Source organism: Barbus barbus (genome assembly GCF_936440315.1).
Source record: "Barbus barbus genome assembly, chromosome: 10".
Taxonomy (NCBI): domain Eukaryota; kingdom Metazoa; phylum Chordata; class Actinopteri; order Cypriniformes; family Cyprinidae; genus Barbus; species Barbus barbus.
Window position 1 is genome coordinate 6,907,651 of NC_136738.1, and position 13,691 is coordinate 6,921,341.

General features: G+C 36.3%; 1 protein-coding gene across 1 annotated transcript in view; it reads right to left on the reverse strand.

Annotated features, from left to right (window-relative positions):
- The window catches only part of dip2a (disco-interacting protein 2 homolog A), a 123,877-nt gene that overhangs the window by 14,928 nt on the left and 95,258 nt on the right, over window positions 1–13,691 (reverse strand). The window contains exons 7-17 of the mRNA XM_079427509.1: window positions 8,925–9,044; window positions 5,333–5,530; window positions 3,991–4,082; window positions 3,486–3,596; window positions 2,808–2,931; window positions 2,608–2,717; window positions 2,312–2,414; window positions 1,885–1,949; window positions 1,636–1,729; window positions 418–537; window positions 188–302 (exon numbers count right to left, since the gene is read on the reverse strand). Of these exons, the coding sequence (XP_079283635.1) occupies window positions 188–302; window positions 418–537; window positions 1,636–1,729; window positions 1,885–1,949; window positions 2,312–2,414; window positions 2,608–2,717; window positions 2,808–2,931; window positions 3,486–3,596; window positions 3,991–4,082; window positions 5,333–5,530; window positions 8,925–9,044 (1,252 nt within the window). The remainder of the gene's footprint in view (window positions 1–187; window positions 303–417; window positions 538–1,635; window positions 1,730–1,884; window positions 1,950–2,311; window positions 2,415–2,607; window positions 2,718–2,807; window positions 2,932–3,485; window positions 3,597–3,990; window positions 4,083–5,332; window positions 5,531–8,924; window positions 9,045–13,691) is intronic.

Below are 13,691 nucleotides of genomic sequence, written 5' to 3' on the forward strand. Positions count from 1 at the left end.
TGGAAAATGATACTGCCATATGCAAAGTCAAATACAAAATGCCATTGTCATTTCTGAGATGATAACTGAAATGCATTAGATAATGAAATAAAATAGTAAGCAGTGTCCTGTGTATACCGGGCAGAATGCATGTACTAGAACAGTAGTGGTTTTACAGTAGTAACTTGCTGTAATGTCATCAGTGTACCTGCGGATGGCGACAGTCATGGCCTCAGAGGAACTTGCACATGGGCAGATCACCTCTGGCCGCAGCCCACGAGCCTGAAAGACGTTGAGGAAGGCATCGCAGGACGAAATAGACCCTGTATTTCAATATACACAACGTACACAATGCTCCAGTGACACTTCAGGATGAATTCCATTAGATTTTAGGAATTATGCTTGTTCTCAGATCATTTTGATTATGTGTTTACTCACATGGGTTTGCTCCATCAGCAACGATGAGCATGCGGAGAGAACTAAGACTGATGTCTCTTTGATCCCGCTGGGCTAAAAGTGACCAGTGCATATCTCTGGATTTCACCACTGCTACACGCGCTGTTTGAAAAACACAGGACATATAAACATGCAAACAGTCACACAGAATTATAATCAGTGTAGTAACAGCTATGATGTGAAACAGGTGTTTACTGTCTATAGAAACCAACTATTAACCTTAAACCTACATGTCAGAGTGCAAAATCAACAGAATACTGCCTTGTAAATATTTTACTCTTTTGAAAGGTTTCACTTAAAATTAACAATCATTCACAATGCTCTGTTTGCAGAATATATGACATTTCTGAAGAATTTTAATCCAGCAGACAGTATTTTCAAAATAAGTTTTGACTGTAAAAAGTACACAAACTCCTCTTTCTGTAGTTACATCATTTAACCTTTAGGTGGCAAAAGTGTATCTTTTTTTAATATTATGAATGGAATCTTCATAATACATATAATCTGAAGAAATGTGAAGTATACAGTATACAGTACTCTACTGTCCGAAAGTTTGAGATCAATAGACTGCATTTGTTTAATCAAAAATACAGTAAAACAGTAATATTGTGAATTATTATTACAATAAAAAAAACTGTTTTCTATTTTAATATATTTTTAAATAAAATGTATTCCTCTGATGGCAAAGCATCATTACTCCAGGCTTCACTTTCACATAATCCATCAGAAATCATTCTAATGTGCTGATTTGCTGCTAAAGAAACATTTCTTATTAATATCAATGTTGAAAACAGATGTGCTGCTTAATATTTTTGTGGAAACTGTGGTACATTTGTTCACAATTCTAGAGTATTTATTTAAAATACAAATCTTGATGTCAAAATACGGCAAAATGTATTAATTTTAAACCAACTGCAAATTCTTTATTTAACAAGATTCCACTTCAAATCACTTAACCTCCTTTTTTCTTAAGAATCAAGAAAATTAATTTGGAATCAACTCTTGGAATTGAGTCCATAAAGAGCCTCTAATCTGAAGAAAAATACAGTTAATTGCACTGCAAAATAGCCATTTGAATTAAACAGCAATTACATCTTATCTACATCTCAGTTCATTTAGTTTATCCACATGTAAGTGGCCATAGTTCTGTGGTAAAAGATCATGACACACAGGCGGTCTGGCTTTAGGCAGTACACTCACCTTTATAGGTGTGGACTTTCTGGATCCAGGAGAGAGGGTTGACCTTCATCAGCGAGTATGGGATGCTGATCACGTGCATTCGGTTCATCACACTCTGAACACACATCACCATGACAGCAGTTGCCAAGGACACAGGTTAAGAAAGCAAAAGACAGCTGGATGAGTGCAAGGTGATCTAACTCCTCATCCATGTGTGAGTGTATGTGAACGTATCAAACCAGATGTCAACCACACATGTGTCTGACTTACCGTGAGGACCCCATGCCACAGACCAGCATCTCGTTTGAAGTCCAAAACATTTGTTATGATTTCACCTATAGAAGTGAGTAAAATCACAGTGAATATTTTGTGGTGTATAATGCAAAAAGCATTTACAATAAATGGTTTGATTTATGTGACAGCAGCAGGTAAAACATCATGAATCATATCAAAACTTTAGAATTTTTGTTGCGCATATCTTAGTTATCTCTCTGTCAACAATAACATTTGCAATATAATCTTAAAGGTGTATACAGAGGCAGAAGAAGAGGGTAACAGTGTCTTTACTGCAGGAACTGTGTGTGGAGTATTAAGGGTTTGTGAGCAGTTATTTAGAGAGTGGAAGTAGGACACTAGACCTGCAGTGGCCGGTCTCAGAAGAGCCTGTGTGTGATGCGTGTAAGTTGCACATATTCACCCTCTGTGTAGCCGCAGGCCTGTGTGAGTGCATGACAGTGAGCCAGCATAGCAGAGTGAGACACTGTGATGCCCATAGTGCTGCCCTCCTTACTGGTCTTATACTGTGTACAGAAAGAGAAACTTACAGTTAGACAGATGGACCGATAGATGAACGGATGGACATATGGACTGATGGACAGACGATAGATAGACAGATAGATAGACAGACAGACAGACAGACAGACAGACAGACAGACAGACAGATCATTGGTCATTATCTCAAAATAAGCATTATCCCTTTAGTGTGGTCCTGACCTCTATGTATGCGATCTCATTGCTAGCGTCTCTTATTGGAGGATGCCAGTCTTTAGGAGGCTTTACAACATGCTTTCCATCAGTAACGAACCACAGCAGTCGTGGCCAGCCTGGAAAAACATACACACGCTTTATACCCGAGGCGAAGAAACAGCACCATTAAATAAAGATGAAGTAACTGGCTTGTACGGACCACCCACCCTTAAAAGTGACAACTTCTCCAGTCTGTGCTTTGGGCAGACCCTTCTGACAGGCATCAGTGGTCAGGGCCAGAGTGACCCCACAGCTGCCCAACAGAAACCCCACCTGCTGACTGCCTGCATCCTGACGAGAGGAGACACAGACAGTCATCAATACAACACCGATCTGCAGTCCACTCACTCCCTCTCCGTCTTTCATCAGAGGGTCTGCAAAAACACAGTCACAATAACACAGCACTAAGGCATCGTGTGTGTTATTGTGTACCTTCATTTTAAAGGATTAGCCGTCTCCATTAGGAACATCAGCTCTATTAATAAAACCGAACACGCTTCAAAGCAGCACAGAGATAGCTAATGATGCCTTTAGATAGAATACATTCAGGTCATTTACAGAAGAGAAAAACCCAAGGACTGAGTGACTGGTTATTCATACATGATCACATACTCACAATACCAATGCATACTGACATCTTTAAGAAAACAGCACTCATGTTTTGACTACCAGTGTATTATTTATACTCATACCAAACAGTAGGAAATTAAAAGCTTTTATTCAAGGATAATGCTGTAATGTGAGGAGATCAGGGTGTCATATTGTGTCTTTTCCTGTAGGGGGCTCTATTGTGATTGGAATCTATGATAGTGTTGTCTGTGTGCTGGTGTAATGCTGACTAATACCTTTCGAGTGAGTGGCACCTCTATGGGCACAGGCACCAGCTCCGCCAGGAGGCATCCATAAAACGCCACCATAAACATCACAGGATCATTGTTGGGGAACACAAGTGCAACCTGCGGAGATACACAATAGATTTATTTACACCTCTCGCTTTAATGTTGTTTACTGCTACTGTTGTGTATTACTTCTTTTATTCTGAATATCAGTGAATATCATCACTGAATATGTCAAGTTGTGTCCGAAATGGTTTATTGGCATCTTCTTTCTCCTTTATAATACAAAATAACTTAGAACCATGCATAACTATACAAACTGGGACATACTAATATCTTAGCCTACTAGTTTGTTTGATTAGCTAGAACAGGATATAATGGTAACATGCTATGTCTTTGATCAGTCATTGAGAAAGAAGATAGGATTCTGCAGGGGAATGGGATCTTGCATGACAGTATGGACGGTTAATGCAAGGTGTAAATGGATGTGAATCTGCATGATAAGGACACTCACTCTGTCTCCAGGCCGCAGTAGTGGTTCATTCCTGGTACTCAGTTTGTTCAACAGTGTATAGGCAAGTTTCTGACTCCGTGTCCACAACTTCCCTACGGAAACATATTTACAAAAACACACATTCAAACCTGCCATGTCTGTTCACTTACAGTATGAATGAGAGTTCATTCATCATTTCAAATGAATACACTATCAATCAGAGGTGGAAAGTAGTGAAGTATTTGTACTTTTCAAGTGTCTGTACTTTATCAGTGTTTTTCTTTATAAAACTTTACTTCACAACATTCCAAAGCATAATATTGTAATTTTTACTGCACTATGTTTCATATCAAATATAATTTATTACTTAATTACATTAGAAATCTATTGCTTTCTTACTTTTACTCAAGTAAAAGTAATTCAAAGATTTAATTGAGTACAAGAAAGTACAACATTTTTAATGTTCTTAAGTATTAAAGGTAAAACAAACAACTTTTATTTATGAAATGTAGTGCTTTGGAAATGGCATAGGTTACAGATTACAAATTAGCCTATTTAAAATGTAATAAGTAATGTAACTGATTACATTTGATTACTTTTCTAAATTTTGATTACTTTTCTAATGAGTTAATCATGTTGAAACATTTAAAGCAGGCAGGGTTAACCTTACAGGATTCAACACTGATTACTCTCAGGCTTCTCAAAATCCTTCATCACTTGAATTAAGATTATACAAATTAAATTTTAAAGCACAGCCACCACAAAATCAGACTTCAGCACCTCTTTTTACTGTGAGATCGCTCTGAGGTTACAGTTTTAAAATCACAACAAGATATGGTTTAATAACAGTATGATACTGTTTTTGAAATCAAATCTTTGCACAGCTATGACAGGAAACATTAGCATCTAACAATGCTTTGGAAAAACAATTAATCTTAAAAACCAAAGCATATACATAAAACCAATACAATCCTGTGTCCTAAACTCCTGAAACATTGGTGTCTCATATTTTATAGCAGTCAATGCAATTTGGGAAAGAAATCAATCAAATATGTATGTGTGCGAAAATATTCAGATGTAACCCCCTTTGTAATGGTTAACATTTTCATAAGTAACTAATTTAATTACACATTTTTCTCAGTAACTGTAACAGATTACAGTTACATAAATTTTGTAATTAAGTTACGTAATTCCGTTACATGTAACTAGTTACTCCCCAACACTGATGATAAATAAGTACATGTCATTTTGAACAAGACATGAATAACAATTACAAATGCACTACAAAGTAGTGTAGTTCAAGAAACAAGGGAAAAAAAACGTAAATAACAAGCATTTAATCCAATGGGAAGTTCCACTGTACCATATGTTAGTGTGTAGACAGGTTTTCCGGTGTTGTCCAGTGCGGTGAGGCAGGGGCTCTTGGGTTGTGTGGTGCCCCAGCGCTGTAAAGAGGCCAGTACTGATGGAGGCCAGTTAGTGACCACCCCCAGCGGCTCCCCATTCAGGGGTCTCATCTCACCCCCCTCAGGCTTCGGCTGGTTTGGATCTGGATGCTGGACTGTAGATGACAGGAAATCATGTCAGAGACAGACAAGTAGACCTGCTGCTGCTGTGTGTGTTTTTTAATACAAAATTGAAGTATTATATACAACAAAGCTTATATTAACCAACATAGCTCTAATACCTTAACCTATGTGGTTTGCTTTATGCAAATATACATTATGCAGATTATTATACAGATTATAAATAAACATACTTACCGATACTACAACATTTAGTCAGTGTAATTAAAAATAAATTATTTTCCAACTATGAAATTTATTATTGTATTGTGTGCTTATTAGCTTATTGAAATCACTACCAAGTTGAGTCTCCTGCCTATATAGAGTGTTCAAAATCAATTATTTATATGTTTTCATGATAGATGCTGCCTTACACTGTAAGCAGCTCACTGGATTTTGGAGCAGAGTTTATGTGAGAGTGATTTTAAATGTCACTAAACATCTCAGGGTGACTTATGCATCCCAAGGATGAAATGTGACATGGCTTTAAATAGATTTGATTGATTTTGTGTGTCTGGAACAGAAAGAGAAAGAAAAGCAGAGAGAAAGAGAGAGTGCAAGAGACACTTTAGAATAGGGAACACTTATTCAATATTAACTATGACTTTTCCCTCAATAAATTCATAATTTGCTGCTTATTAATAGTTAGTAAGGTAGTTGTTAAGTTTAGGTATTGGGTAAGATTAGGGATGTGGAATAAGATCATGTAAAATAAGGCATTAATATATGCTTAATTTGTACTAATATATGGCTAATATTCTAGTAATATGCATGCTAGCAACTAGTTAAGAGACCCTAAAATAAAGTGTTACCCAAATTCCATATATAATATAAACAGTGATAAAACATCCCATTCATTTTCTGAGAAATTGACTTGAGCAATAATGTGTAAACCTTTCAACAATTTAACTGCTGAATAAAATCCTGACTTGAGATTGACCAATCAGAGAAGTCACTGTTACCACAGAAACAGGAGCAGGTTGCTTCACACTCTAAGTAAACAGGTACACTTTCTCAATATGTATGTAATATGTATGTGGCAAATAAAGAACCTTGAGCAAATGTTTCTATATTTCTTTCTTTTTTCTTTTTTTAATGCACTACCATTCAAAGTTGGGGGTCAGCAAAAATATTTTTATGTTTTTGAAAGAAGTGTTCTTCTTTCCAAGGCTGCAACTGAAAAGTACAGTAAAAATACAGTAAAAACACAGTAGTATTGTGAAAATATTATTATGATTTAAAATGATATATATACATATATATATATATATATACATACACACAAACACACAGTATATGATGCATGGCTGAATGTTCAGTAGCCATTGCTCCAGTCTTCAGTGTCACATGATCCTTAAGAAAATATTCTAATATGCTGATTTATATACATCAGTATGTAGGAGAATCGAGGAAGTGTGACTTAACCTATCATTGCTAAAGAAGAAAACAAAGCATTTCCAGATGCATTCAACCCTTCATAGTGACACGCCACACATCAGGTAGAAATAACTTATATTCTTAATATGGCTGCCTTATTCAAATATGTTGTTTTGTGTTATTTTCCTGTCTCCTGGGTCAATAGTTTCTTCTAAAAAGCAATTTTGACTAAATAGCAAAAGGTTATGAATACGGATATTCAATCTAAGTGTAAATGTCAATTCACATTTTTGTTTTCATAGAACCCTTCATGTTTTCATAGAACCATTTTGTGAGATTTTTGGGGAAAGTCGTGGCCTAATGGTTAGAGAGTCGGACTCGTAATCGAAAGGTTGCGGGTTCGAGCCCCCGGCCGGCAGGAATTGTAGGTGGGGGGAGGGAACGTCCAGCGCTCTCTCCACCCTCAATACCACGACTGAGGTGCCCTTGAGCAAGGCACCGAACCCCCAATTGCTCCCCGGGCGCCGCAGCATGGCTGCCCACTGCTCCGGGTGTGTGTTCACGGTGTGTGTGTGTGTGTGTGTGGATTTGTTCACTACTCACTGCTGTGTGTGTGCACTTGGATGGGTTAAAGGCAGAGCACCAATTTCGAGTATGGGTCACCATACTTGACAATACGTCACGACTTCACGACTTAGATGACAGTGAATTTATATGGCGATGGAGGGCTTGAGCATGAGATATGGCTCATGGTTTTAAAGTTCCTCCAGGATACTAAAACAAACTTTTACATTCTCTCTGGAAATGTAATTGATGTTTGTCCTCGCTATCATGATGTGGTGGTTTGGTTACAAAAGAGCCCAATTTTAAGTCTCTACAATATTTTGTTCTTAGCATTTTAGCTGAGGTCCCTACTTTAATGTCAGTATATGCAATTGTTTGCCAAATTTATTGTCTGCCAAGTGAAAAAGCTTTGAAAAAGCTATGTTTAATCACAAGTAATAGTACAGCTCTCCTCAGTAAGCCAAATAATTTCCATTTCATGATCATACAATCTTATAGCAGATAAAGGGTGAATTCTACTTTGCCTTTTTATGCCCTTCCCTTGCTAACATCCCCCCGTCTTGTTTACTTGAATACACATCTATTACTTATGCTGCATGAGTGCCCACTACTGGCTGAACCATTGCAATGGGTTTAATTGAAACGTTCTAAGCCCTTGATCACTTGTAATCTGCTATGAAGTGTACATATAAAAAGACTCAGGTCGAGGGTTTGTCCATGCAAACTTCCTTTGCCCAAAACTTGACTTGATCAAAATGGCAGTGGGAATTCCCCAAGGTAAAGTGAGTTTGTATCTAAAAGTGAAGTGGAACACACTCCTAGTGTTACGGAAGAGGTTTCTGTACCGCCTCCCTCGCACCACCAGAGGGAGCCATCGCACGAATATTAGCCATCTCATGAACTCCAATTCCCATCATGCCTCATACCTGGGACTGATTGCACTCCACACCTGCACCTCATTAACACACACACATATAAACCATTCACACACAGCACCACACTGCAAAGCCTTGAGTTGACCTGGCTGTCATTTCTGAGCGTTATTACCCGTGTTTGTTTTTGTACCTCTCGACCCTAGGACTGTTTAACATTACTGATTGTTCTCTGCCTGCTCCGACTTGGATTTGTTTACTGGACCCTTGATTATCGCTGCCTGCCTCGACCTTTTGCCCGCTTCTCGACTCTGTCTCTGCCTTTCCTCGATTGTTCAGTTTGCTGGTGTTTGACCCTGCCTGTTTGACCATTCTAAATAAAGCTGCAAATGGATCCAACCCAGTCTGGTCCTTCACAACACCTAGACGGGTGGAGCTGGGGGAGGTAGAGGACTTCAGCTTAACGAGACTATTTAAATGTTGAGCAAACAAGTTCACTAAACAGCATTTAGTAAATTATGTGAATGCTATCAGAGTTTCTTGGATAAATTAGATATTTCTAGATGTATGAACCTACCGTCCAAAAGTTCCTCGAAATCATCAACAAAGAACTCTCGTAAAGGGGGTCTCTTTGGCCTTTTCAGAGTGTTTAGGAGCTGCTGAATCTTAGAGGACACTCGACTGTTGACTGGAACGCCTTTAGACAGAGATAGTGTGAACAGGAGAAGATAGGACATAGAGAGAGAGAAAGATGGAGAGGATGAGATAAAAAAGCAGGGAAAGGTCACTATGAAAGGATGGTGGGGACAGTTTCACACAACAGCCTGTCAGTCAATGTAAGGCTGTATGCCCATGGGTTTGGTTAAGATGGTACTGAGCGTGCTCAGTAGAGACACCTGACCCAGAGCATCAAAGACTCCTTGACTCTGATTGAGGCAGCTGGACTCGTGCTGCCTAGCAATAAGCCGCTATCCAGCCACCCATCTCATCAACCATTCATGAGCTTTCTTCTGAGAGTCCATCTGATCATGGTCTATATGCTTTACAGAGGGCTTTAGGATTACTACAGTTTAAGTAGATTAAAACTCCATTTACACGAAACACAGGGACAATGGCTTATACAATTAATAAGTTAATACAAGTTAAACAATATCACAGTATCACATGAACACCAGGGTCATTCTACAAAGTGTTACAAACATGTCTGAGCAATTCCCCATGCATAAAATATTTTTACATGAAATGAAGAAAAAAGCATCAAAACACTGATGGAGATTTAGGCAGATTAAGTAATAACAAAAATAATCAAATTAAAATTGAGGGCCAAAAGCCAAATAATGTATTAACATCCTCTAGAAGAACCTATTTTTAGAAGACATTTGTACAAATAAATAATGATGATGATGATGATTTATTTCTTTATTATTATTATTATTACAGTGATGTCTTGGTGTTGCTGTCTTTAGTTTTACCAATAGGGACGTAAAACGGATGTATTGTTCATTACAGTTCATTTCTTGTCCATAATGCATTTACTGTGCCTGATTGAAATGTTAATTGCTGATTGGTTTATTTCCAGCTAATTTCAACTGCCGTATAAGCTGTTCTTTCATAAATATCCTTCATAATTATGAATTTCGCAAACTGAATTTCAAATAGCATTCAAATTGAATCCAGAATTGTTGCCAGAGCAAATATTTACACCTCTGGTTACCACTTGACACAGAAACACCATAAAATCACCCATGTGTAATGAAGAAAAAAAAGAAAAAAGCTCTGTAATTTATAGTGTAATAATTATGTTACACTGCCAAAAATAAAATTGTTTGAGGAACATTTCTTGGGTGGTTTATAACAATTAAAATGTTGCTATTGAGGTAAACAGGCTTTCAGATAGTTAGGTGAGAACAGAACCAAACATCAGGACACAACAATCATCTTCACATGATGAATCTATCCTTTCGTTTCTCTGTTAAATGTCTGCCTGTGAATTCTACAGAGAGATGGCTGTATAATGTAAATATGCATGACTGAGATGCTCTCTGACATTCCATTGTCATGAGACACCTGAGCCTCAGCCGCTGTCTGTCTGCCCCTCATCTCTGTCTGCATCTCATACGCACTCACAGAGCGTGCTCGAGTACCCAGAATTCACTGCAGGACCCGAGGAAGCCAATTACTGTAACAGATCCCCAAACACACAACATTCTTGCTATTTAGTTAAATAATAAATCCTCTCATGTGAGGATAACCACAACATAACTACTGTTATCCTGCCTTGTAAATGTCCATAAGCCATATTAACCGTATTACACATAATAATCACACACTAACACTACCATGATACTGTGGAGAATGTACAACACTTTTCAACCAAGCTTGTATTCGCCAACAAAAATGACCAGAAATGTACTACTTTTGAACATGGTGCCACTATAAAACCATGTTTGTTTAACATCTACTATTGTATTCTTTGCAGCACCATGTAAGTACCAATGTACTGTAAGGTTATCAATCTATAGGCCTGCAATGATATACAGTATCAAAGTACCATGCTATTACTATTATGCTATTTTATGTCCATAATTATTTAAATTGAACTAAATGTTTTACTAAAAGTATCTTTTGTAGAGTGCATATCATATAAAAAAAAGTAACATAAATCACAGAGCATAGCATAACCTAATTGTTAAAGCAAGGACCATTTGTCTAATTATCTCTTCAGATTTACTTAAATACAAACTTTCCCTTGTGCACAAGAAGTGAACTTAACAGTAGAGAAAGTTCCATTTCAGTCCAAATTATATAAAAAAAACAATAACTGTACTTGCAGATAATATAAGATAATGACAAAAAAGTAACTTAAGTGTACTTAAGTGTAATGTGTTTCTTAACACCCTTAATAATGTCAAATGAAAGGTTTTAAAGTAAATTTTAATAATTCTGTTTTATCTTCTGTCGTGCTTTAAAGTACACTTATTTTGATGTGTTGACTAACATACTAAAGTACATGTAAAGTACTTGACTATAATTTTAACTGTAGCGTGCTCAGTATTAAATATTACATTCAAGGTTAATATATTATAAAAAAGTCACAAAATGTGTAATTACGAATATATTTAAATACATGACTACAAGTTCCAATAGAAATAACATTTAAGTATTTTAAGCGTACAATAAATGCTTGTCAGATGTACTTAAGTTAGACTAAAGTGCATTTTATATAAATTTAGACTATAATTTTTTTTATTTAATTGGAATTGGCATCCGAAAACATCACATTCATTTCACACTTAAGTATGTTCTTTCCTTAAGTATGTTCTTTAAGTACCCTTTAAAAGTATGCAAAAATGTACTTTCTCTTTCACAAAAGATTAACACAAATACATCTAAAATATTCTTAGTCCCAGATATTTCTAGACAATTGTGTTGTATCTTCTTATAATGCAAAATCTATAAATAAATGCTGCGAAAAGACCTTGAAAGAATAATTAAACGACATTAAAAAGACAAAGAGACACATTAGGAGGAAGTACTTTTCTTATGATAGTAATTTCCAAAAATGACAGTGGACAAGTTAAGCAGACAGCGCTTAACACATAGGTCACAGCTGAGACACAGATGCACAGAGACACCGGGAGGAGGGGCAGATTGAAATAAACGTGTATAAATACCATCCGTGGCCTCCCCATCTCCCCTGTCAGTGCCTGAAGAAGAGAAAATGTGAATAAACATGCACGTTCATGACAGCATGCTGCTTTTACAGAGCTGAGGTGACTCAAACTGAGCATGACAGACATCATCTTTCTGTCTTTGTTGCTTTTAGTTTTGTTGTGTTTAACCATAACTAAACATTCATCCAAGAACCAATACATCACAGCAAAGAAAGCAGGTTAATCATTAACCTGATGTATAGTTGTGATGTTTAGCTCTATGTCTTAAAGGGACAGTACACCTAAAAATTAAAATTGATGAGTCATTATCTATATACCCTAATGTCACTCAAATGATTTTATGTTTATGATTTTTCCCTTAGTAGAACATAAAAGATATACAGTGGAAGTGTGACAATAAGTTCATACATCTCACAAAGCATATTTTGACAGGGTGTCTACAGATATGAACAAGTACAATTTAAGACTTTTTTAATACCACCTTATGTAAAATTTAAGACCAAACCTGTGAAGGAAATACACATTATATTACATATACGTAAATGTAATATTTAATGTGTTTTTCAATTTAAAAAGAAAACAAAATATCATCGCTGTCGAAAATGATATTTATTGTTATGATATACAGAGAACTTTTCATATCTGCAGACAATATCCCATACAAAATATCCTCTCAAAAGCTCCGCATCAGCAATATTTTTGGTGGTGTAAACGAAGCAATATTTCAGTTTTCTATTCAGCTTTTACATATTTAAATCTACATGTTTTTAATATTTACCCCAGGTTGTTATTTACCTTCATAAAGTCCAATATTTTTTAACCATATTAAATGTATGCGTCATCTTTCATATCAAATTCTTAGAACTGATGAAGAAATTTAATATACACAACAGGGCTGTTAGCAATCAAATTAAATAATTTGCACTACAAATTTACAAGCGCAATAAATAATCTTATCAGATTAATGTTTTAAATACATTTTTTGAATATACAAATAAGAAATGTTTGTGGAAAATGCATACTTTTAAACTAACTAAACCACCACGCTGATAGCACACATACATCTCAGAGACGTCTATTTGATGTCTGCATTTACATCTGCAAGACATATTATTTAGGGTGTTTGCTCATCTGCAATACGTCTATAGGACGTTTCCTTTTAGATGTCAAGTAGACGTCTATTAGATGTCTTTAAGATGTTTATGATTTAGAATGTATGTAAAACTGACATCTGAAAGACATCTGCCAGACGTTTGTAGACAGCAGATGCTTTCCAGATCTTTAATAGATATCTTGCAGACGTTCTTGTGCTATCTGGGCAGTAGGTGGCGGTAAGTCACTTATTCATTCAAAACACTGAATCATTCAGTAACAAAAACGCCTAGTGCTGCTTGGAGAATGTGCAATACTTCTGATCTTTGTTTGGAACTATTTTCATTGGTGAAATAGAACAGAACAGTCAATATTATGTCTAAAATGTAAGTAACTACTTGTTTCTTGAGCCAAAATCAATGTAACATTTGCAATCATGAAAATATTTAGCAAAATAGTCCCCTTGTCATAATAAATAAACTAAACATTTTGAATTTTTACCTCAGTATGTTTGTTCTGTGAGTTTCTTGAAGTTTGCCGTTATGCTCATTTGATTCGATTTCTCCATATAAGTCTCT